At 50.9% G+C, this 22,109-nt stretch overlaps 10 protein-coding genes across 10 annotated transcripts; 4 read left to right on the top strand and 6 right to left on the bottom strand.

The window, feature by feature from the left end:
* Nucleotides 1–169: 169 nt before the first annotated feature.
* AUEXF2481DRAFT_9 (uncharacterized protein) lies at nucleotides 170–1,842 on the bottom strand (the record flags this gene model as incomplete). The annotated part of the gene is made up of 2 exons (XM_013493082.1): nucleotides 170–1,582; nucleotides 1,639–1,842. 2 exons carry the CDS (start codon nucleotides 1,840–1,842, stop codon nucleotides 170–172), a joined length of 1,617 nt encoding a protein of 538 aa, XP_013348536.1.
* A 233-nt stretch (nucleotides 1,843–2,075) lies between these two features.
* On the top strand, nucleotides 2,076–3,403 carry AUEXF2481DRAFT_8 (uncharacterized protein; the record flags this gene model as incomplete). The annotated part of the gene is made up of 3 exons (XM_013493080.1): nucleotides 2,076–2,211; nucleotides 2,286–2,369; nucleotides 2,433–3,403. 3 exons carry the CDS (start codon nucleotides 2,076–2,078, stop codon nucleotides 3,401–3,403), a joined length of 1,191 nt encoding a protein of 396 aa, XP_013348534.1.
* A 60-nt stretch (nucleotides 3,404–3,463) lies between these two features.
* AUEXF2481DRAFT_7 (uncharacterized protein) lies at nucleotides 3,464–4,632 on the bottom strand (the record flags this gene model as incomplete). Its single annotated transcript, XM_013493079.1, has 4 exons — nucleotides 3,464–3,585; nucleotides 3,643–3,782; nucleotides 3,832–4,343; nucleotides 4,471–4,632. 4 exons carry the CDS (start codon nucleotides 4,630–4,632, stop codon nucleotides 3,464–3,466), a joined length of 936 nt encoding a protein of 311 aa, XP_013348533.1.
* A 353-nt stretch (nucleotides 4,633–4,985) lies between these two features.
* On the top strand, nucleotides 4,986–8,605 carry AUEXF2481DRAFT_34224 (uncharacterized protein). The gene is made up of 4 exons (XM_013493078.1): nucleotides 4,986–5,468; nucleotides 5,523–5,859; nucleotides 5,914–8,305; nucleotides 8,370–8,605. Exons 1-3 carry the CDS (start codon nucleotides 5,289–5,291, stop codon nucleotides 8,136–8,138), a joined length of 2,742 nt encoding a protein of 913 aa, XP_013348532.1. The 5' UTR covers nucleotides 4,986–5,288; the 3' UTR covers nucleotides 8,139–8,305; nucleotides 8,370–8,605.
* Nucleotides 8,606–8,629: 24 nt separating this feature from the next.
* On the bottom strand, nucleotides 8,630–9,858 carry AUEXF2481DRAFT_114587 (uncharacterized protein). The gene has a single exon (XM_013493077.1). The coding sequence runs from the start codon at nucleotides 9,712–9,714 to the stop codon at nucleotides 8,992–8,994; it is 723 nt and encodes a 240-aa protein (XP_013348531.1). The 5' UTR covers nucleotides 9,715–9,858; the 3' UTR covers nucleotides 8,630–8,991.
* AUEXF2481DRAFT_34223 (carbohydrate-binding module family 18 protein) lies at nucleotides 9,789–10,963 on the top strand. Its single transcript, XM_013493076.1, has 2 exons — nucleotides 9,789–10,242; nucleotides 10,298–10,963. The coding sequence occupies exons 1-2, from the start codon at nucleotides 10,004–10,006 to the stop codon at nucleotides 10,497–10,499; spliced, it is 441 nt and encodes a 146-aa protein (XP_013348530.1). The 5' UTR covers nucleotides 9,789–10,003; the 3' UTR covers nucleotides 10,500–10,963.
* A 1,095-nt stretch (nucleotides 10,964–12,058) lies between these two features.
* AUEXF2481DRAFT_4 (uncharacterized protein) lies at nucleotides 12,059–16,219 on the bottom strand (the record flags this gene model as incomplete). Its single annotated transcript, XM_013493075.1, has 2 exons — nucleotides 12,059–13,300; nucleotides 13,349–16,219. 2 exons carry the CDS (start codon nucleotides 16,217–16,219, stop codon nucleotides 12,059–12,061), a joined length of 4,113 nt encoding a protein of 1,370 aa, XP_013348529.1.
* Nucleotides 16,220–16,416: 197 nt separating this feature from the next.
* Nucleotides 16,417–17,590, top strand: AUEXF2481DRAFT_3 (uncharacterized protein; the record flags this gene model as incomplete). Its single annotated transcript, XM_013493073.1, has 4 exons — nucleotides 16,417–16,605; nucleotides 16,761–16,814; nucleotides 16,863–17,423; nucleotides 17,474–17,590. 4 exons carry the CDS (start codon nucleotides 16,417–16,419, stop codon nucleotides 17,588–17,590), a joined length of 921 nt encoding a protein of 306 aa, XP_013348527.1.
* Nucleotides 17,591–17,812: 222 nt separating this feature from the next.
* AUEXF2481DRAFT_2 (uncharacterized protein) lies at nucleotides 17,813–18,272 on the bottom strand (the record flags this gene model as incomplete). Its single annotated transcript, XM_013493071.1, has 4 exons — nucleotides 17,813–17,895; nucleotides 17,948–18,000; nucleotides 18,111–18,194; nucleotides 18,262–18,272. The coding sequence occupies 4 exons, from the start codon at nucleotides 18,270–18,272 to the stop codon at nucleotides 17,813–17,815; spliced, it is 231 nt and encodes a 76-aa protein (XP_013348525.1).
* Nucleotides 18,273–19,727: 1,455 nt separating this feature from the next.
* Nucleotides 19,728–20,468, bottom strand: AUEXF2481DRAFT_1 (uncharacterized protein; the record flags this gene model as incomplete). The annotated part of the gene is made up of 1 exon (XM_013493070.1): nucleotides 19,728–20,468. The coding sequence occupies one exon, from the start codon at nucleotides 20,466–20,468 to the stop codon at nucleotides 19,728–19,730; it is 741 nt and encodes a 246-aa protein (XP_013348524.1).
* Between the last annotated feature and the right edge of the window lie 1,641 nt (nucleotides 20,469–22,109).

Here is a 22,109-nt window from a genome sequence, read left to right as displayed (position 1 = left end):
TTTTATGCCCTCATACTCATAGAAGTCATGGCTATACCCTCTCATGTATTCCGACCCTGCCAAAGGAAGTGCATCATCAACAGAAGCAGCAATTGGCAGATGCTTGCTACAAAGGGTATCTATTTTGAATGTAGTTAAAGGGTAATACATCATCGTAAGGGACTTTTCGTCAATCGGCAACAGTCTTGGTTGCCTCTTCTGCATCCGCTGCTTCAGCCTTCGCAACTTCCGCAGGCTTCGGGGCTGTCTCGTCCTGTGCCTTGCCGTCCTCCGGCTCAACTTCAGGCTCGGTGTGCGTGGTCTTTACCTCCGCCTCTGAAACTGTCGTTGATGTCTCCTCAGGTGTCTCCTTTGAGTCTTGTTCATCGGCTGCTGTCGAGGGTACTTCTGCGGTGTTGACCTCGTCCAGGGTAGCATCAGTGGCAGCAGTATTCATCGATGGTGCTTCGGTGGCATCAGCAGCTGAAGCTATCTCGGCGTACGAAGGAGGGTCAGTCAATGGATATTCATTTGTTGTTTCGCCTTCTTCTGTCCCGGTCTCTGCCATGGCTTCTGATGACGAAGCTCCGGCATCGGTATGATTGTCAGCAGAAGGCGCTGCTCTGTCGGGGCTAAATTGTTCGGCTTGCTCGACCTCCGAGTCTTCGGTATATGGTGGAGGATCTCCAGCAGGTATGGTTTGTTCTTGCTCCTCCTCTTGTTCCTGGCCTTGCTGGGTGGAAGGTTCTTCGTCGTGTCGGGCAGTCTCGATCCGTGTGAGCATGGGAGGAGCATGTCCAGTCGGGTGCTCGCTGTCTTCGTCCTCTTCGACCTCCTCGTGAATGACAGTCGAGACGGATACAGATCGATCGTGGCTCATGTTATGTCTGTGCCTTTTTGTGGTGTTACCAGTAGCAAGTGTGGCGTTTCCGGCGGACTCTGCATCCGGGGCATCTCTCTGTAGGATTGTAGGAGCAGAACGAGTAGCGATAGGGGTGGTTTCAATGCCTTCTGCCTCTGGTGGGATTGTGTAGTTGTCCTCGGGGATCAGGCGGTATTCGTCGCAAACAGTCTTGAACAGGAGATACAGACCTGTCTTGGACTCGATGTTCCAGAAGACGGCTCTGTGGGAAAACCAAGCGTGTGCAAAGATGCGGTAAACGCGACGAAACACTTCGGTCATCTTTCTGATTTGCGCCTGAGCGGATAGCGTCTCGGTGCCCAAGCCAAGTCTGCTCGGGAAGAGCTTAGTCGAGGTCAAAGCAGTAGCACACCAGTCGAGGGTATGGCAGCAGTAGTCAATGGCGCAACATGACTTGGGGGGTTCGTGTGCGGCGCAGAGGTACTGCCATTCGCTTGCGCGCATCTCGGGACAGGTGGTGGCCGAGCAAGGAGGATCGTCGGCGAAGAGGCCAGTGGCCATCATGTTTGCCTTTTGTGTGAGGAAGCGACACAGCTCGTACAACCAGATGCCACGGTCGACTCCTGGCGGTGGTTGGGCCAGCGATTGTGCTGTGGCTTTGTCCATGGCGATGCGGCATGATTGCGTGTGTTCGTTGTGCAGCGCTTTGAGGTGTTCGGTCAATTGGAAGGCTGAGTCGATCTAGAAGAGGCGCCTGTCAGCTTTTGTTTACAGCGAATACAGCTGAGCAAACACACTTGTTGGAGCTCGACCAGGGGAGGCCCCTCTTGCATGTCTTCAGCTCTGGTGCCTGGCCTGATCCTCCTCGAGGCATCGACATCGGCCTTGTGTGAAGCTCCTAACATTTTGTCTTCGCTATCGAGGCCGGCGCTGGGTGAGATTTGGTCTTCGGCGATGGGCGGCGGGCTAGGAAGCCTGGGTGAGCTCGAGGGAGATGCCATCGCGGCTATCAGTCCAGTCGCGGAAAGATACTCAAAAGAAAAAGGATACCCGTCTTCCAGCACTTGGAAAGGTCACCATATGATCTAGATAATAGCTTTGTCTTTGTACACAGATGCTCCAACACGACTTCTCCGCGACTCCCAACTCGGCAGCATCCGACCCGAGCCCCCACGTCATCTCTATAACATTTACGGAATTCGATTGTTTTTCTACCAAAACTACTTAAGTAATCATGAACCCTGATATGGACTTCGACGACGATGAAGCGCCTATGTTGGTTACTGCCGGTCAATCGGAAGATGTCGATGGCCTGTCAAATGATGTCGACGACAAGAGTTTGACCAGGGTTCCCATCACTATAATTACTGGTCCGTGGCTATATCCTGCTATTGAGCTTTCTTCGAGCGAGGTTTACTTGGAACGCTCAGCTGACTGGTCCTAGGATACCTGGGTGCTGGCAAAACAACTTTGATGAACTATATCCTGAATGAACGTCATGGAAAGAAGATTGCAGTCATTCTAAACGGTAATGAACGATATCTTCCACACTGTTCATAGATCAAACTTCTGACAACATACATGTAAACAGAATTTGGAGACTCTGCAGACATTGAAAAAAGTCTGACTGTCAGTCAAGAGGGTCAACAAGTCGAAGAATGGCTTGAACTCGCCAACGGCTGCCTATGCTGTTCTGTCAAAGACACCGGTGTCAGTGCTATTGAATCGCTCATGGAGAAGCGTGGAGCTTTCGACTACATCCTACTAGAAACGACTGGTCTGGCAGACCCCGGAAACCTTGCCCCTCTCTTCTGGGTCGACGATGGTCTCGGCAGCACAATCTACCTTGACGGCATTGTTACTCTAGTAGATGCGAAAAACATCATTCGCTGCTTGTCTGAGCCCACGCCATCAGAGACGCAAACGGATTCTACTGAACATGCTCACGGCCCTCATCTCAGCACTGCACATCTACAGATCTCCCATGCAGATGTGATAGTAATCAACAAAGCAGACTTGGTGTCAGAAACCGAGCTTAAGCAAGTCAAGGCGAGGATCTCGTCCATCAACGCTTTGGCAAAGATCCACGTCACAGAGCACAGCAAGGTCCCGGCACTAGAAGGCGTACTACTCGACTTGCACGCTTACGACAAAGTGGACGCTGACAGTATCGACTTTGCCAGCAAAGGTCACAGTCATTTGGATCCTGCAATCTCAACTACTACCTTGACGCTACCGCCTCTTTCCTCTGCGCAGCTGAACAAATTGGACACGTTCTTGCGAAACATCCTCTGGACACGCTTCTTCATCTCACATCCCGAAGCTGAGGGAGTTTCGGTAGAGTCAGCGGGCTCGAGACCCGAGATTCATCGTACCAAAGGACGTCTTGTAATGCAAGAAGGCGGCGTCAAGCTTCTGCAGGGTGTGCGTGAAGTCTTTGAGTTTATTGATGCTTCTGATGTCGGCGCATCGAATAACGATACTGGCAAGATTGTCTTTATTGGCCGTAATCTGGTCCCTGCAGCGCTGCAGAAAAGTCTTGAAGAAGCTGTTTTGGCATAACGCAGAGAAATTCGATCGATCATGTTTGGTCTGTTATATACCATATGTGCAACGAAATGCCTATTGTATCTCCACTTCCTCGACTTTACGCTGCTTGTTGACGACAAGTCGCAACTGTTTGCCAGTCTCCTTGAAGATTCCTTTGCGAAGCACATCGGTATAAAGTTCGTAGGCTGGATAATCTGTTTGAACGAAGTCAGTGAAGAGCACCGGGAAGCACCAGCACAGAGGCCACTCACAGCCGTTGACAAATTCTATGACCTGCTTGTCTTTCATGCCCGTGCCCTTGTCCTTTCGCAGAGCACGCTCTTGCTCGAGGCGCCACTCATAGACGAAAAGCGTGTCCACTGCATCGATGTGAACAAGAGCGCCAAAGTAGCTGGCATACGTCAGCGAAGTCCTCAGAGACTTGAAAATTCAACACCTACTCTGTCAAAGCATCATACTGCCTCAGTGCATCATTGACGAACGACACATGCTCCAAGTCCAACGAAGCAAGGCGTCCATGATACGCCTCGGCATCAAAGATCCTCGCCGCCTTCGCACCCTCCCACTTCTCCACCAGTTCCTCATCACTCAAGCTCCTGAAACCCACACACCAGCCCTCGAATATCACGACCTCGACTGGCGATTCACCATCCTTGTTTACCACGTCCCAGGTCTCCGAATCTGTGCGATCACCCTGACCATCATGAAGAGACTTTTCATAGCAGGGAATGCGAATGTTTGATTTGCGAGCATAAAGTTGAGAGAAGATATCCTTGCCGAGTGGGATATCGTGAGTTGAGGGTTGGCCGCGGTGTTGGATCAATGGATTTTCAGGTTGAGATTCTGCGAGAGACTTTTGGGCTGAGTGTGGAAGATACAAGTCATCGATTGAGAGAACTACTGTGGGCAAGTTGTGAGGGTCTGACGTGAGAGTCTTGTAGAGAGTTGAGACCTATTGCAGAATGCGGTCAGACGGGTGTCGGTACAAGTGAGCATTTGTTATCATGTCACTGAGACAATTGATATCTTCTCCCTTATTCGCTGTGAGATTTGATGGGAATTGAGATGTCAAGCCATACCAGCGTAGTCTTTCCAGCGCCTTGGATGCCGTTCAGTCCGAGGAAGAATGGCGGGGCATCTGTATCCTTGTCTTTCTTGTGGTACTCGCAGTGTGCCTTGATCTTATCAAGGATGAAAGGAATACAGTGCTCGGACTTGTCGTCAACTATCTTGACTGCCATCTTGTCGTGTGATTGTCGAGGTCTGTTCGATCAAATCGATGGTTGTCGAGGGCTGGAGGAAGATAACATCTCCATGACGGACAAACACTCCACCGTGATGACGTCTTGGCAGTGACGAAGGAGTTTCGCACTTCCTGATATCCCATGATCACTACATACCTAAGACAATGTTGTGGACTATTTCAACACCGAGATGGTATGTCGTTTCATGCTTCAAATATATTTATTCACGTGCAAGCTCTCTCACATGATTGTGGTCGATCGCAAGTCCCTTGATCACCTCTCTCCAGACGATTCCATCGTCCCCGCACTTTTTCGGCAGTTAGCATGTGAAAGGAGAGAAACAAAGCAAACACCAACGAACGAGACTTTAGGGTGCTTTCACTCGAGGCTCGAGACCTCGGCGAGGAGCACAGCCAAAAGGAGTATGCGAGAAGCGCTCTTGGGCCGTTTCAAGCTAGTGCGACGAGCGGTAATCGTTCGCTAACCCAGCTATCCGACAACCGTGGGCCGAGGCATGTGAGTGAGCGCCGAAAGCTGGAGATGATGGCTGCTGTCACTCGACACCTTTATGTAGACTCAACTGTTCCTCGATCCGTTTCTTTTTCTACTCCCTACATCTTTTGGGATACCCCATTCACATAATCTTAACCAATATGGCTCAAAATACAGAAGCCTCGTCAAAGGCGCTCCGCTTCGACGGCCAGACTGTCGTTGTCACTGGAGCTGGTGGTGGCCTCGGCAAGGCATACGCCATCTTCTTTGCGTCTCGCGGTGCCAACGTCGTAGTCAATGATCTCGGCGGTTCCTTCAAGGGCGAGGGCGCGTCCTCAAAGGTGGGTCAAGCTTGAGAGAATGCTGTCGAGTGGTGTGCTAACAGTTCGTCATAGGCTGCAGATGTAGTGGTGGAGGAGATCAAGGCAGCTGGCGGCAAGGCTGTTGCCAACTACGATTCAGTAGAGGATGGTGACAAGATCATCGACACAGCGATCAAGGCCTTTGGCAGAATCGATGTCCTGATCAACAACGCCGGTATCCTAAGGGACATCAGTTTCAAGAACATGAAGGACGATGATTGGGACTTGATTATGAAGGTCCACGTCAGAGGTGCATACAAGTGTGCCAGAGCAGCATGGCCTCATTTCAGAAAGCAAAAGTACGGCAGAGTCATCAACACGGCATCCGCGGCTGGTCTGTTCGGTAGCTTCGGACAGACAAACTACTCTGGTAAGTCAATCTGTGTACTGGATATGCTTGGATCATGGTGCTAACACGCATCAGCTGCCAAACTCGCTCAAGTCGGTTTCACCGAGACTCTGGCAAAGGAGGGTCTCAAGTACAACATCCTCGCCAACGTCATCGCCCCTATCGCCGCCTCCAGAATGACACAAACCGTTATGCCGCCAGATGTCCTCGAGAACCTCAAGCCCGACTGGGTCGTCCCCCTGGTTGCAGTACTTGTACACCCTTCAAACACAGAAGAGACTGGAAGCATTTTCGAGTGTGGTGGTGGTCACATTGCAAAGCTCCGCTGGGAGAGAGCCAAGGGTGCTCTGCTTCGTGCAGATGACAGCTACACCCCCGGTGCACTGCTCAGCAAGTGGGACGGTGTCAACGACTTTAGCGAGCCCAGCTATCCTACTGGAGTCGCAAACTTCATGGAGCTGCTCGAGGAGGCCCAGAAGCTGCCGGCCAACCCTCCCTCAAAGAACCCTGACTTTAAGGGCAAGGTCGCTCTGGTCACTGGTGGTGGTGCTGGTCTCGGTCGCATCTACTGCTTGCAGTTCGCCAAGTACGGTGCAAAGGTTGTTGTCAACGATCTGATGAACCCCGACGACGTTGTTCAAGAGATTCAGAAGCTCGGAGGTGAAGCCGTTGGTGTCAAGGCCTCTGCAGAGGATGGTGACGCAGTCGTCAAGGGAGCTATCGACGCTTATGGCCGCATCGATATCATCATCAACAACGCAGGCATCCTCCGCGACAAGGCTTTCTCTAACATGGACGACAAGCAGTTCGACCAAGTCCTTGATGTACACCTGAGAGGAACCTACAAGGTCACCAAGGCTGCCTGGCCTTACTTCCTGAAGCAAAAGTACGGCAGAGTCGTCAATACCACTAGCACCAGTGGTATCTACGGCAACTTTGGACAAGCCAACTACGCTGCCGCCAAGTGCGGTATTCTCGGTTTCTCCAGAGCCCTTGCGAGAGAGGGTCAGAAGTACAACATCTTGGTCAACACTATTGCACCTAACGCTGGTACAAACATGACCCGTACTATCATGCCTGAGGAGATGGTTCAGGCCTTCAAGCCCGACTACGTCGCTCCTCTTGTAGTTCTGCTCAGCTCTGATCTCGTGCCCCAGCCTGGAACTGGTGGTCTATACGAGGTCGGATCTGGTTGGGCTGCTCAGACTCGCTGGCAGCGCACCGGTGGACACGGCTTCCCTGTTGATGTCAAGCTCACTCCCGAGCACGTCCTCGGCCAGTGGAAGAGAATCATTGACTTCAGCGACGGTCGCGCGGACCACCCCGCCGATGGTAACGACGGCCTGAAGTCTATCATGGCCAACATGCAAAACAAGAGCTCTGGAGCCAAGCCTTCGAAAGAGGGTGGCAAGGGCGGCGAGTACCTTGCCAACATCGAGAAGGCAAAGAAGGCCACTCCTCAAGCTACTGAGTTCAAGTACGACGAGAGAGATGTCATCCTTTACAACCTCGGTCTCGGTGCCAAGCGCACCGACCTGCCTTTCGTCTACGAGGGCGATGACAACTTCCAGGTCATCCCAACCTTTGGTGTTATTCCTCCCTTCAATGCCGACACTGGCTTCTCCTTCGATTCGATCGTTCCCAACTTCTCACCTAACATGCTCCTTCATGGAGAGCAGTTCCTCGAGATCAAGACCTTCCCCATCCCTACTGAGGCTACTTTGGCAGCATACCCCAAGCTCGTCGAGGTTGTGGACAAGGGTAACGCTGGTGTTGTAACATATGGTTCTACCACCAAGGACAAGAACACTGGCAAGGAATTGTTCTACAACGAGTCGACTGTCTTCATCCGTGGTTCAGGTGGCTTCGGTGGTCCTAAGAAGGGCACCGACAGAGGCGCTGCAACCCGCATCTACAAGGCTCCTGAGCGCAAGCCCGATGCTGTTGTAGAGGAGAAGACCAGCGAGGACCAGGCAGCCATCTACCGTCTGTCTGGCGACCGCAACCCTCTGCACATTGATCCCGAATTCTCCAAGGTTGGTGGTTTCAAGACTCCCATCCTTCACGGTCTCTGCTTCTTCGGCTTTGCTGGCAAGGCTGTTTTGCAGACATATGGTGAGTTCAAGAACATCAAGGTCAGATTCGCTGGCGTCGTCTTGCCAGGACAGACTCTCATCACCGAGATGTGGAAGGAGGGCAATGTCGTCGTATTCCAGACCAAGGTCAAGGAAACCGGCAAGCTTTGCATTTCTGGAGCCGGCGCCGAATTGCGTAATGCCCAGTCAAAGAGCAAGCTATAATGGATGTCGTGATCAAAGTATTGTAGTATTCTAGCGTTGATTCCCGAAATGTCATCATGAACTCTCATCATCACTAAATCTTGGTATCCTGCATGTCATCGTGTCCGTATCGCTGTGATCGGATCTCGCGGCTTCTATACATGGCTACGACCGAAGGTGTCGTGTAGCTGACGAGATCGGAGAATTAGCTGAAGCCGTGCAGAGTCTATTCTATGTATGGGACGGCCATACCAAGTCTCCCTCCAGGAAAAGTATCCATTCTTTTTCCCACCGCCGTGTTCGAATCAGCTGGTTTATGGCCACCAAAAAAACAAGCCTCAGTGGGTCGACTATTGATAGCCTCGACACTTAACCGTCCACACGCGACGGATAGCACGCATTTTGCTGGACTGCTAGCAAGTTTCAAAATTTTGCAAAGGTCTCGACGTGATAAATTTTCGAAACATGCGGTTACCGTTCGTTCTGTCTCAGCTCGTCTGTTTCCCACGCACGTGTTGCGATAAGAAAGAGCGATTGTGGTTTCTATGGCAGAACGGCCTCGGTAAAGGATTCACGAGAGGGATCCTTGGTATGTACCCTCGTGACGAGTGGAACGTGCTCTGTAAGTAGCGCACCTGCTTTTGGTGTGCGCCTCGGCCCGCCAGCAGATCTTCTTTTGCGGTAAGAGAAAACCCTCTGTCTAAAAAGAGATGCTGCCGATGCTGCCGCCAAAAGTAATGGAATCAAACTCAAAAAATGGCTTCCATACACTCCGCGTTTGAAAAGATGTTCACCAGGTTTATCGATTGTTGTTGTCGGGTCCTTTGCTTCATTAAAAGCTTGATCGAGGCTTCAATTGATGTGCCGCTCGAGCTCATTTCCACACACCCCTGCAAAAAGATCTGGGGAGGGAAGGCTCTAAACTCTGACAGATATTGCTGTCAGCAAAGAGGCCCGATTGGCGTCTGCCAATCTTTATTTCCACTATGCTCGGCGGTCTCGCGATTTTCTTCTTGTGTGGTTGGCTACAGGATGTACTGTTTAAGCCTGGCGGTGCCGACCAATGACGAGGTGACCTTCGTATCCACCAACCCATTTTTGATTCCCACGTTCCCTTCTGTACGAGTCGAACCTTCAGCCGAAGCGGCTTGGCTAGGCCCATATTCGCGAAATCCCCCGCCGCTCGGCCATCGCGCCTGACAAAAAGTGGAAAGAGTGGTGACAAAGTAGAGGCAGAGAGAGGTTGATGGCAATTTCCTCCTGCGTTACTTAAACAGGCGGGCTTCCCTTTTCGCGCCTGGCACGAAAGAAACCTCCCTTCGTTACATTCCATCATCTCGGCCTGCATCGACGTTGAAAGCAAAAAATCACATAACGTGCGTTCCCCGGACTTTTCGTTAGGCACAGAGCAAATCCATACCGCAACCTCGCTCTTGGTACTTGGATACTTGAGAAATCTCGTGTTTCTTGGATCAATTGGACTATTCCTGGACCCTATAAGAGCCTCGTGACAGCAACGGCCTTCTTCTCTCATCGTCATTCGCTGCTTGGCTGAAACATTATCAACATCTGGAATACTGGATTCGGCGAACGGCATTGTTTTTGCTATCTAACGGTCGTTAATTTCGGTCACAACTGGGCAATTTGTTTACCATCACTGATCTGGGTTGGCCGTCAAAGAACCAAAACTCGCTCAGCAAACACCCTTTATCAAAGCAAAACGTTTTGAAGAGCACAAACCCCCTTTGCAAAGTACTTGGACTTTCTACATATTTGCCATAGGATCCTTCTCCCTGCATCCTTCCAAGAAATCGATCTTCCCATCACCGAGGTCTTCCGTTATCCGCCTGCATACAATCTCGACTCGACTACCATCATAACTAAAGATGCTCTCTCGTGCTCTGTTTACTGTGGCTGTTGCCGCTTCTGCCGCTATGGCTGTTGCTCTCCCCAAGGAGATTGCCCTTCCCAAGGAAGTCGTACCTCAAGCAGTTGTCGCCGCTGTTGATGGAGTGGAAGGCAACCCATGGACGCTCGTCTCTCCTGATGGTACTTGCGGTGGAAACACCAAGTACACTTGCATTGGCTCTCGCTTTGGCGACTGCTGCAACACATACGGATTCTGGTAAGCTCTTGTTACAATGTTGACGTCTATGATTATCGACTAACCACTCTTACAGCGGTGTCACAGATGCTTTCTGCGGCGCAGACTGCTTTGGCCTGGCTGGACTCTGCAGCGCCGACATGCAAGGTTCTGGCACCATCGACCGTCCCAGAGCCACACATGTTCCCTGGAAGCCAACTGTCCATCACGACCCTCACTTCAAGCCCTCTTACGTGATTGACAATGGCGAGAGAGCCCCCAACCAAGTCTGGTCATGATCATCTGGAAACGATTTTTTTTGACTACATTCGACTTCTACACGATCTATCCACGATTACACACAATCTACGACCACGACTTTAGGGACCTCTTCTCTCCCAATCAATCCGTCAACCTTTTTACTTTCCAGCGAGGCGTTCTGGGCAATCATCGACCGCATCCTCCCCTCTGAAGAGGGTCCGAGGCAAAAACCACTTCACTTCTTATATCTTCTTACCACCAGCCTTATAAGGCCACGAACCGAACTATCCTGCCTCTTCTGGTCTCGATTCTTTCTATCTTCATTCACTTCATCTTTATTGCAACTCTCTGGTCTGCTTCCTTTCATGTCGCTCACTGGCTGTGTATAATGTATTTTCTCTATTCTTTATACTTGATTCGTGTTGGAGCGAAAAAGGCATCTAGCTCCTTTTTGGTTCGACCACGTCTGAAAAACTTGGACCTTTGTCCAATGAGCTCGCTATACCCCAATCCGCTGAGAGCCAGCATTCAAAATTTCAAAAACTCACATTTACAAACACATCTGCTTCTTTCTTGCCATGCATACCTTGATGGTTCGAGAAATTTGTACCCCTTTCTTATCACGCGTTTCAGCTTCTAGATCCCTCTGTCTTGGTTTCATACCGATTGAAGGGGGATGCATGCCTTGGGTTTCAGGTTTCATCGCTTCTGTGTTACACTTGATCACACGACTCTTCATTTCCCATCGATGCCGCCTGATCTTGAAACGCATACACTCACATGCCAGCAATCAAATCTGGCAGAAGCGATGCACTTGATCGCTCTTCCACGCTTTTGGAAATTATGAGAATTGGCTTGGGCTATGTGTTTTTCTTGTCAGAAACCAAGATTCCCACATGCCTCTACCGTCACTCGTGCGTACTTGCTTCGATGCCCAACCCAGGTTTTACAAACATATAGAGCAGTGGTTTCTGAGATGAGAGCATGTTAGTCAGGGGGGGTCAGGGTCATCCTGTCTACCAGCATGACGGCGAACACAAGCAGCAGCAACACTATCGCGAATATATATCTCTGCCCTCACCCGGGTGTGGCTCGACAAGTGCAATACAGTTGACACGGAGGCTGTCATTGACTGCTTCATAGCAACCATCGAAGTACAGGAAACAATTCTCCGAAACGAGGGAAGGAGTTGATCGAGCACACAATCATCAAGACACGGGAATGAGCAACCACGCGGTTTGTATTAGGAAGGCCCAATCGACCAAAAAAATCACCAAGACACACAAAGCCGCAATCAGATGAGCAACTGGAAAGTGCGGTCAAACACCGTCTACGAACGATGGGAAAAATGGGAAGGAGCAGCCTGTAATCGGTACAAGGAGCACAATTTCGACATAGATGGTGTTTTTTTATGGGGATTGTACATAAGAGCCTCTCGTGCCTACTTTTTTGTTCAAAAGGGCCAGAGGAAAGGACGAATCAACATGATTGAAACAAGAAAACAACGCCACGTTATAGAAGAACCCCAGAAACCCTTGCACACCTATCCTGATCGACACGAGAGAAAAACAAAACAGCCATTTCTTTCCCCGATTCTTCAACGCATAGCCTGAACGATTCTAGTTCTCAAGGTCTCCACTGCTGTCTGGCCCTCGGTGTCGAGATCCTGACTTCCAGCAAGATTGGTGAGCAGCTCGTCGATACCAGCGGCGCTTTCGTCGCTGCCGAAGAGAACGCTGTCACCGTGGCGCTCGCTCTCGCGCAGCCAGGCCTGAACGAGGTAGACCAGGTCGGCGGCTAGTACGCGACGATGTTTGCCAACAAAGGGTTGCTCGTTGGTGTAGTACATCTGCTCAACCACAGGCACCAAAGCCGAAGGACGAATGTCGAGCTCGAGGAAGGTATCAATGACCCACATAGGTGAGACGGCGTTGTTCTGGTACTCAAGAGCGTATTTAAGAAGCATGGGTAGCAGGATAGGGATAGGGAAGGTGGCTTCTGCGGCGTGCAGGCGTTGGCCTAATGAGCGGACCTTGAGGGCAACTGCTTCGAAAGGTTTCATCTGGCCATCGCTTTCGGCTTCCTGATGCACTTGCTCAATGAGCAGGTTCCATGTTGATTGAATATCTGCTGGGTTGCGGTGGTCGGCGCAGTGGTAGATCAGAATACAAATGTCGTAGTAGCCTGCTTGGTCTGCATACTGATTGAACAGCTCGGCGACTTCTAGAATTTGACCATCGAGTGCCTTCAATATCTGAGGCCGACGTTGATCTGTCAGACGAGGGTCTGACTTCATGCGTTGCAGGATATCGTCCTGGATGTTACCGACTTCCAAAAGGTCAGTGATCTCGCGAAGAAGCTGTTGTCTACCTTGTGCAGCATCGAGCAACGAGACAGTGCGGATCGAGGCGTTAGTTCTTGCGCGACTGAGGTAACCGATGCGTTGTTCGAGGCTAAGGTCAAAGCCACTCTTGGCAAGCAGCAACTGTACTGAAGCGGCTTCAAGGAAATTGTTGTGGTGTGCGTAGTAACGCCAAAGTAGATCTGCATGATCGGGGTTCTTGTCCATGCGTCTGCGGAGATAGCTGACGACGTATGGCGAGCTGATCTCCAGAAGTCTGTCATTCCACCCTTGACCCATGTACCAGTCATAAAGATTGTTTTGGAAGACTTCGTCTTCAGAGTTGTTGATGATTTCGTAAGCCTCTGATTGTCTCTTGGCAGTCACCGAGAAGGCGCCCTCAGGCTGTGCTTCAAAGGCCTGCTCGACGGATACGATGACACGGTGAATCAGATCATAACATTGTTTTCTACCTGCGAAGGCTTTCTGACGAGGGTCCTGTAAAATGTCAGTGACTGTCTCACGAGAAGATGAATGCAAACGTACGTCTTCAGGGCAATCGTCCCTTAGCCAAGAAAGAGCACGGTTTGCGCGATCAGACTCATGTGCGACGGTCAATGCGAGCTGAATGGCGCCAGCGTAAAAGGACATTGGGATGTATTGTGAGACGGCCCATTCGAGATGCTCCATGGAAAGAGCACCGGCCACCTTTTGGAACAGTCGCAAACTCTCGTTGAGAAGTCTGCGACTTGCCTCAGATGAGGGGCCAGCTTCGGATGCTCTCTTCACCTGCTCTTGGGCCTTGAAGATGACAACATCGTCAGCGCTGCAGAAGCTGCCGCAACGTCTCCTCAGAGCTTCGGCCACTGTGTCGACGTTTGAACCGTTGGCGATATTGCGATTGACAATGGCCTTGACAAGTTCCTTTGCCAAATTTCTGCCATCGGGTGAGCAGAAGAGACCTTCATAGGTGAGGTTCTTAGCACGCTCGCGAGATGTATCAGGGAGTGACAAGATGATCTCATCAACCTTCTCGTCAAACAAAACCAGAACAAAGGCAATACCCTCTATGATGCTCGAGATAAGCTGGATCAAAGCATTCATCGCGCGATGCTCGCCTTGCAGAGAGAGCTCATCTTGTTTGTTAGCCACGCGTCCCAGGGATTCGGGGCCAGACAAGCCCTCGATAGAGCTCTTGTTCTTGTTCAAGAACTCTTGTAGCGAATTCAACGCACGTTGGATGTTTTGCAACTTGACGAGTCCGACGGTAGATGTAACGACGAGTCCACCGACAGGGGAGACTTTTTGTGTCAGAACCGGTGCTCTCCAGATGGATCGAACCAATCGGGTGATGTATAGTGCCATACCATCATGCCTAGGAGACGGGCGGACATTATCGATTGCAGGGGTGTTGTTGTCCAAGACAGAGTTCTCGTTGAGCATAGGCTTGCCTCCTTGAGTGATGAAAGCTTCCCTCGCAAAGTCGACAATGTCCGGTTCTGTGATGTTGGTGATGCGAGCATCAGCATTGCCGTCGGAAGCTTCGCCACAAGCGACAGCAAGAGCGGTGGCAGCAGTCTCGGTACGGCCATAGTTGCGGATGAACTTTTTCACTTGACCATCGCGACCTTCCACATCGCCTCCATAGCGAGCGAGAGAAGCGAAGATGTCGACCAGCCTGCGACGACGCATAATCTGTACGCCAGTACTGGTCAGGACAGCGATTTCGGTAGGAGATTGATCGAATTGAACGGCGAGTTCATTCGCGAAGCCTAGAGGAGTAGAGGCTGCAGCGAACGAAGGGCTAACCAGACCAATGCCTTGTGACGGGTAAGGAAGCTCCAGGAACATGCCAATTTCTGGGAAAAGAGTAGCGTGGCTGGCATCGCGAGGCATCTTGATACGACCGGAATCAGGAGCAGTAAGGAAGATGGAGTCGCGGTGAGGATCTTGAGGGTTCGGAATGACCCAGCATGAATAACCAGGGGCATACCTAACGCCGGCCTTTGTGTTAGCAAGGAACCGAGTGTTGGTGTCCAAAGTTGAGGGATTGCTAGAGTAAGGTCCCAAAGAGGAAGAGGTAGACTGAGGTTGTTGAGGTTGAGGGGCGGCGGACTCGCCATCTTTGGGAGGAAACTTGATGTGGTGGACCTGCATGCTGGTAGGAGCAGATGAGGTGGAGCTGCCATAGAAGGCGCCCGAGGTGGCGCTCAGGAAGATACGACAGCCAGTGCTAGTAAGAGCCTGCAGACTGAGTCTATTCGTTTCTTGAGCAGAGATTGGGCTGATGGAGACGAGCGAGGTGCTGCGAGAAAGAAGGTCGGAGCTGGGAACCATGTGTGCAATCTGAGCGAGCAGGCTGGTGAAAGGACGCGACAAGGCTAGATCGAGTACGCCATTTGGCTTCATGTGATAGACGCGGATGGTCGAAGATGAGGAGAGGGTGTAGAGCAGGTCGCGCGAATCATCAACAACCATCTGTTTGATGTGCTCTTGGTCCGAGCGGCCACCGAAAGGCAACAACTGGAAGGCCGATGTGATGCCCGAGTTTGTGTGGTTAATCTTTGAGCAGCGACTGGCGAACCAACGTTCCTCTTGCTGGTAGGTGAGCTCCCAGACATCGATGGCCTGGTTTCCACCGAAGAAGATGCGTCCAGTCTTGTCGGAGGACTCGATGTAGCTGATAGAAGTGCCCTTGACCGGCACCTTCATGTTAGTCGAGTAAAGTTGGACAGCCCAGCCACCGTGAGGAGAGCGTGCAGCTGCCAGACCGATAAGGAGGACTTCTGCATGTGTCGCGACAACCAGCAAGTGTGTGATGGAATCGATAAAGACGCCCTTGCGCGGCTTGACCAGCTTGACGGCTGTGATAGCGTTGGTCTGGTCCTCGAAACCGATGAGTTCAGGGTTTGGATGTGTGTAGTCCCAGAGATAGAGCGACGAGTCAATGACAATGTAGGCGTGGTTGAGCTCGGCGAAGAGGCCCAAGTGTGTCGAGACCTGGGCCATGTTTGCCTGTTCAAAGATCTGCTCGGGGATGTCATAGCTGCGGCTGCGCTGGAAGGGTTGCCATGCGGTATTGAACGAGGTGTCGTAGTCATTGGAGATGCCCTGGCCGACGTAATTGTCAAGGGCTGGGTATTGGGCCTCGCTCTGGAGGGCTTCGTTGACGGTGCGCGCGGCGCGTTCGATGGGTGCGAGACTATCTTGAGCGGCCGTGGCGGGTCTCTGGGTGGGGGCATCGCGCGAAGCTACCTGGCCAGCGCGGTATCCAGCCAAGGTCGCGGCCGAGTTTGAACGAAAGGATGGAGGTTGCGGCATCTGTCCTGAACTGCCGGGTCTACCAGGCGCCGGGGTGTTGAAGAAGGCACCTGGCAGAGGACGCTGCGGCGTCGCTTGTGATGCTGCCAAGGCCATTGTCGAGTTTTAGGAGATGGGCATGCAGAGAAGCTGCTCTGTAGAGGAATCCAAGTTTGGACAAGCACGATGAAATGCGAGAAGCTTTGGCGACGCAGACGCGCCGAAAGTGCACGGACGTATCGCTCGATGCTGTCACTCCTGCAACACCATCCCGCGTCTTGATACCAACTCCGCATTCAAGCTTCTCAGAAACAATGCCCATATGTATCGAATGTCGGTACCCTGTTAGCAGTCTGTACACCACATACAGCAAGGCAGATGACCGTACGCTGGGCAAAGGTGTTCGCTTGACCCAGTGTCCTCGATGCAAGCGTTTCGCAGACAAATATGTCGAACATGATTTTGTTGTTCTGTTCATTGATCTGGTCCTGATCAAACCTCAGGTAGGTCTTTGTAAATCTCTGTTTACTCAGTAGTCAACTTCCTCCATTCTCTCAAGTTCTTGTCTCTGCTTTGTTCACGAAACATTTTTTCCAATCATATCCCGCTTTGTCACGAAACACTGCCTCTACGCACATGTGCTGATCTACCCATGCAGGTCTATCGCCATCTTCTGTTCAACCGTCTAGGTCGGGAAGGTGGCCGCTTCCACGTGTGTCTCAGCAACGAACATCTCCAGCTCATAAACTTACTTTCATAGCCGTCTATAATACGTCTCGGTGTCCTACTGCTGCTATTCGACGTCTACCTCACATGGGCTCGCGTCGAAGAAGCCATGCCTTCGCCTTCAGCCTCGGATACTGTATCAATGCCAACCCCTCTGGATCCTTTCGCCCATCCGACCAGCAATGCGACGGGTAGCACATTGGGTCTGTCGCCAACGTCCAATTTCCTTAACGAGCAGCCTATCATTCTGCAATACGTCTTCTTCCTTGTACTTTGTGCCTTGGAGACGATATCGTTCCACCTTCCCATTCGCACACTCTTGTCTCTGCGCCTGCCGCGGCCTCTATCCTATCTTATTCCCCACTATCCGCATCCTGCTGTCATAAGCACAGCACTTCTGGTATCTAGCTTTACAAAGCTCTTTCCGTTGTTGCTGTTGATTTGGAAGTATGATTTGCCGAGTAGTGCGAGCGCCGTCTCCTGGGCCGTCATCATCAACAATGTTGCGGCTTTGGAGATATTGCTCGAGTGTGGTGTTATCAGGGCTGCTATACTTGCAGCAGTCGGAGCCGTTTTTCGAGCAGGGATCGGTTGGGTGGGTTCCGTGATTCATGCCGACTATATCTTGAAGCTGACAAATCACAGGGCATCTTGAGAGCTGCTGGCGTAGGATCAGGTGTAGCAGCTGCAGGTGTGGTCGAGACAGGCGATCTACTTGAGTTATGGAAGCGACTTGCGTTGCATGTAGGTATCGGGCAATGACAAGAATGCGGTGTCGCGACAATGTACAAGATCCTCAGTAAAAGCAATATCAGAAACAAGGGCTGCCACAAAGCAAGCCCATTACGAGTGATATATCACAGTGTATCTCCCAGTAAACTCAAGCAACGCCAATGCCATGTAGAATGTTGAAACAAGTCCTGCCGCAGCTTCTCCTCTGTGCGAACAAGGACGCATCTTTCTCTTCCAATCTTGTCAATGTCTCTAGTCCCTGTGGACATACTCGGGTCTGAGATCACCTCGCTGAGGGCTGATCAGAGGGTGCCATTGGGCGAGGAACGTAATAGCTGTCCATCGAGTCAGCTGAAGAGTCGGTTGACAAGAGTGCTGTATACCTACCCCACATGAGGTAACAGCTCCAGGCCGATAGGATGAGGGTTGAGCGCCAGACACTGCGATATGTCGTTAGCTCTCGGCTTCTCCTTGAACTTCCTGTGGTATCGTCCAAGTATATCCCCAGAGCACAGATGTGCAACAAAGCTCGAGTGGAATGGCGACTCACGTTTGCGTCTCGCCCTTGGGGCTGGCGAACCAGGACACGGCGCAGAAGGCCAAGATGAAGAGGAGGCCGATCAGAAGACTCCACCTGCGCGCACATATTTAGCAGACATCCTACGCCCTCGCATCGTTTCGACTCTACGCATTGCACATACCCGTTAGCCATTTTGATGTTGATTGTCTAGACAAGGAGATGCTCTCCACAAATGTTTGCCGTCGCGGTTGCCCAAAGGGTCGTTGTTACGATGACGCCCGAAGCTTGGCGGTGCCTTCCTCTGATCATTGATCAACCATCTGCGTCTGCTTCCGAACACCTACATTCTACTCTCAACTACCTATCTTGTAAGACACAATACTGCCTAATATCCTATGTTTCTAACAACTCTCATTCTGCATCGTTCTCACATCGTCCTCATCAACTCTTGATTAAACCAAATCAGTGAAGCTGAACAGTAGTAACATGAACAGCTCCCGGAGATCGTGACAGTTCAACACGCCACACGTTGTCTACATTCGCACCTTGATGCCTCTAGGAATCGACTTGTTGCGCAACCTCTGTTTCTGGGCTGCAAGCTTGATTTCATCGAATCTCTGGACATGCCAATCATCTCGAAGGCGCCACTCATCCATCGCTAAGTCAGTTTTACCGTGGGCTATTTGATTGAGATGATTCACGACAGACGCGAATTCATATACAGTTCAATCCTCTGCCATTCCATCAATGGTGAGATGGCCGAGCGGTCTAAGGCGCCAGCTTAAGGTTCTTCCAATACGCTGGTCCGAAAGGGCGTGGGTTCAAATCCCACTCTCATCAACATATCTTTTGCTGTTCTTTTGCTTCTTGTATGTATGCTGCTGCAAGAAAACAAAAGAGTCTTGAAATTTGCGGATCATTAGAAATTTGTTGCGGACATCAGAATTGGATAAGACTTGATCGTGTGCGAAGCTGGGCTGCATAATTGGGCTTGGCGGTCTCATGAGCGTGCACAAGTTTGTGTGCAACAATCTTGCCGACTTCGAGATCTCGAGCTCAGGCCTCGTATGGACTATACATCTACTAAGTTTGCTAATGGTATCTGATATCTAGTCATAGACACTGGAATACTGTCCGAATAATTTTTGTTCGCTGAAGAGTCGCAGTTCGGCTTGACCTCTTCACATACTCACTCATGGATTCATAGGATTCAAGTTCTACTTGTTTCTACCTATACTATGGCGGCTCGATTGTACATCATACTCTCTCGTCACATGTATCGCCTGAACTTTCATCGCACCAGCTGATATCCTCTTCGTGCCTGCATTCGTGGAGATCGGGACAAGTATGATTTCATCTTCCGGCTGCTGATCATCACACGCATCGTCCTGCCGCTTGTACGAACGAGTCTGTCTCGAACTGGACGAAAGAGTCCCGTTCGTGACCACAACCCATATTCTCTTCAATCTAGGTCGAAACGAGATGAGACACGAAGAGGCTATTCCTAGCGCAGGCTTTACCGAACTCCAGATAAAAACACTGCCCATGGAGAAAGTCGCATCGATGGTCGTACGAAAGACTTGGAGGTAATATATGCGGATCGAACTGGCTATACACACGCTTTAACGATTCAGTACAGTTGCTTTCTCAACCAAGAATGATATATACGTACAAGCCGCCGAGCATGAATATGCAAATGATCATGAACTTCTCAGGCCGTTTGATCTGTAACCTCATGTTGCATGGGATCGGAATGCAGAGGATGATGAAGTCGATGAGCAGATTGATGATCCCTGCGATCGGGAAGAATAGCGTGGTGTCGACGCAAGATCCGCCATGCGGATCTGTATACTGGTCCCAGAAGTAATGGATCGGTTTGCAGGCTCCGAGCATGACGGTCCAGATCATAAGTGGGTAAGCCCAAGCTAGCACACCGCCGACCAACAGTGCGACGCTGATGTAATCTTTGCAGGCGAAGATGCAGCCCATGCTACCCGTATGGAAGATCCGAGCAAAGTAGAAAACGAAAGATAGCTTGAGAGCCGCGGCAGCAGTACCGTATATGAAGGTATAGCCGTACAGGATCTTGAATATGGTCTGCAGCTGCGTTGTGCTGATTACCCATACGTGGTTCCCGCTACCTTGCTTTCCGCCCAGGATAGTGAGCACCATGGTGACCAGTTCAAGAAGAAGGGCGGCAAAGATGAACACATCGTCGAGGCCAAGGGGCGCGTTCTTGATCCTCCGAGCCCAGATTCGAACAATTACCGCTAGCACTGCCATTACGCTGAGCGAGATGACAACGCTGTTGTCGTACGCCGTCGTTGACTCCTGTAGGTCAATTTCCTGCGGCGGTGGTCCAAAAATCGTCACGATAGCAGGATACATGGTCGTGGTTCCGGAGCTTATTCCAGGACAAGAGAGTCCAGTGCGACCCTTGCATTGTCATGACCGATTTCTGCTGTGCCGCATCGCCAGCCTGTACCTACTGCGACAGCTGGATGTAAGAGCACAAACTACTCGGCATGCGTGTGAAAAAAGCTTCTTCAACGAATTTTACCTTGCAATATGGCAGTGTTGGTGATTTTCTCCTTGCCATTTAGGAAAGTCGAATGGTTGGCGCCTCTGGCAAAAAGAAGTTATCAGTGAGCCGACTTCATCGGTTCATTTCCCCTCTTTAGCACTAGCAACCTCCGTTGTAGGATGAGATATCTCGTGATAGTAATGCATAGAGCGGTTCGAGATTGTCTCCAAGTATAACTGCTGGGTGAACTACACCACGGTCGTCTGTGGTAGATGAGGTGAAACAGTCTTTTGGTAGCGAAGACCAAGCCGCCTATACCAACTTGCATTCTAATATGTGGGTCGTGAGTTTGGGAAACCCACAGACTCTACAATTTCCAGGCTACCTCCAGCAAATGCTATATCTGGAGCGGATGATTCATCCGAAGAGGATGAAATTACCGCCCCTATCTGGTCGTCGGTCAGGAAGCGGAAAAGACATATTATAGAGACAACAGTGCCTCGACCTCGTGTGACCCAGACCGCCTCGGGATATATTGGTGAATCTGGTCATGATTGTCAGTCTGGCATGACAAATGGAGGCGATCTTGAGAGGAACTACAGACAGCTGCAACAGATATCGCAACAAAGACACCCAAGACAACTATCCGATGAGACACTAGACAGACACAAACGACTACACGGCGATGCCGCCCCTGACATCGGCTTCCAAGTACGGGAAATCTTATCTCGACCAAGCGGAGGCACCGAGCATCCTATGTCAGCCCGAGGAGATGCGACAGCTCCCATAGATATCGCTTCATCGCCAGAAAGCTATGAACCACCACGACCATACGAGTCAGCACGACCAAACACTTTACGACCATAATATCCACGATCAGACTTACAGCTACATACACGGACATCATATCTACCATCAGACTTACAGCTACATACACGCCCACGTCCACAATTGCAAACATATCTACGGTCGTCCCCACACCCATCACCACATCAGCGATCATATCAACACCAAGCAAGCACAATACCGCCCAATTGGCTGACTGCCGACGGGCCCGCCTTGATCCAAACACATCCAGTCCTACCCGGTCGCTCTGCGATAATACTGGAGGCCCCAGTCAGCATAGGCGATCTCCTTCGAAAGGCTACATCACACCAGACCTCATCACAACCAGATGAGTTTGCGCAAACAAGTCTACCAAACAACTCATGCACACCTCCATGGCGGCTTGAGAATGCAACTCTGAGTGATTTGCTCAATATGCAACAAAGACCTTCGAGCCAGGATCGAGGACACTTCCCTCCTAATCCATTTCGCTGATCGGATGTCTTTGATATTCAAATGGGCAAATGTGTGCCGACGGACCTCGCAGTCGACGACTTACTAATCTCGTCCACTGATCGCAAGGTAAGATCACAGAGTATATAATAATTGAACATAGGCCGCTTAGGACAAATGGCATCAAGTTTTGCAAACTTAGTCGAGCTGCAAGGAAAGACACGGTT

Source organism: Aureobasidium subglaciale (genome assembly GCF_000721755.1).
Source record: "Aureobasidium subglaciale EXF-2481 unplaced genomic scaffold scaffold_0, whole genome shotgun sequence".
Taxonomy (NCBI): Eukaryota; Fungi; Ascomycota; class Dothideomycetes; order Dothideales; family Saccotheciaceae; genus Aureobasidium; species Aureobasidium subglaciale.
The sequence above is the reverse complement of the archived record's forward strand: the minus strand, read 5'-3'. Positions and strand labels throughout refer to the sequence as shown.

Bases quoted from the DNA above. Each gene is read 5' to 3' on its own strand.
- AUEXF2481DRAFT_34223 (XM_013493076.1), top strand. From the start codon at position 10,004: ATGCTCTCTCGTGCTCTGTTTACTGTGGCTGTTGCCGCTTCTGCCGCT. The intron at 10,243-10,297 runs GTAAGCTCTTGT...CCACTCTTACAG, and splicing joins TGCAACACATACGGATTCTG to CGGTGTCACAGATGCTTTCT.
- AUEXF2481DRAFT_34224 (XM_013493078.1), top strand. From the start codon at position 5,289: ATGGCTCAAAATACAGAAGCCTCGTCAAAGGCGCTCCGCTTCGACGGC. The intron at 5,469-5,522 runs GTGGGTCAAGCT...AGTTCGTCATAG, and splicing joins GCGAGGGCGCGTCCTCAAAG to GCTGCAGATGTAGTGGTGGA. The intron at 5,860-5,913 runs GTAAGTCAATCT...AACACGCATCAG, and splicing joins CGGACAGACAAACTACTCTG to CTGCCAAACTCGCTCAAGTC.
- AUEXF2481DRAFT_114587 (XM_013493077.1), bottom strand. From the start codon at position 9,714: ATGCCGTTCGCCGAATCCAGTATTCCAGATGTTGATAATGTTTCAGCC.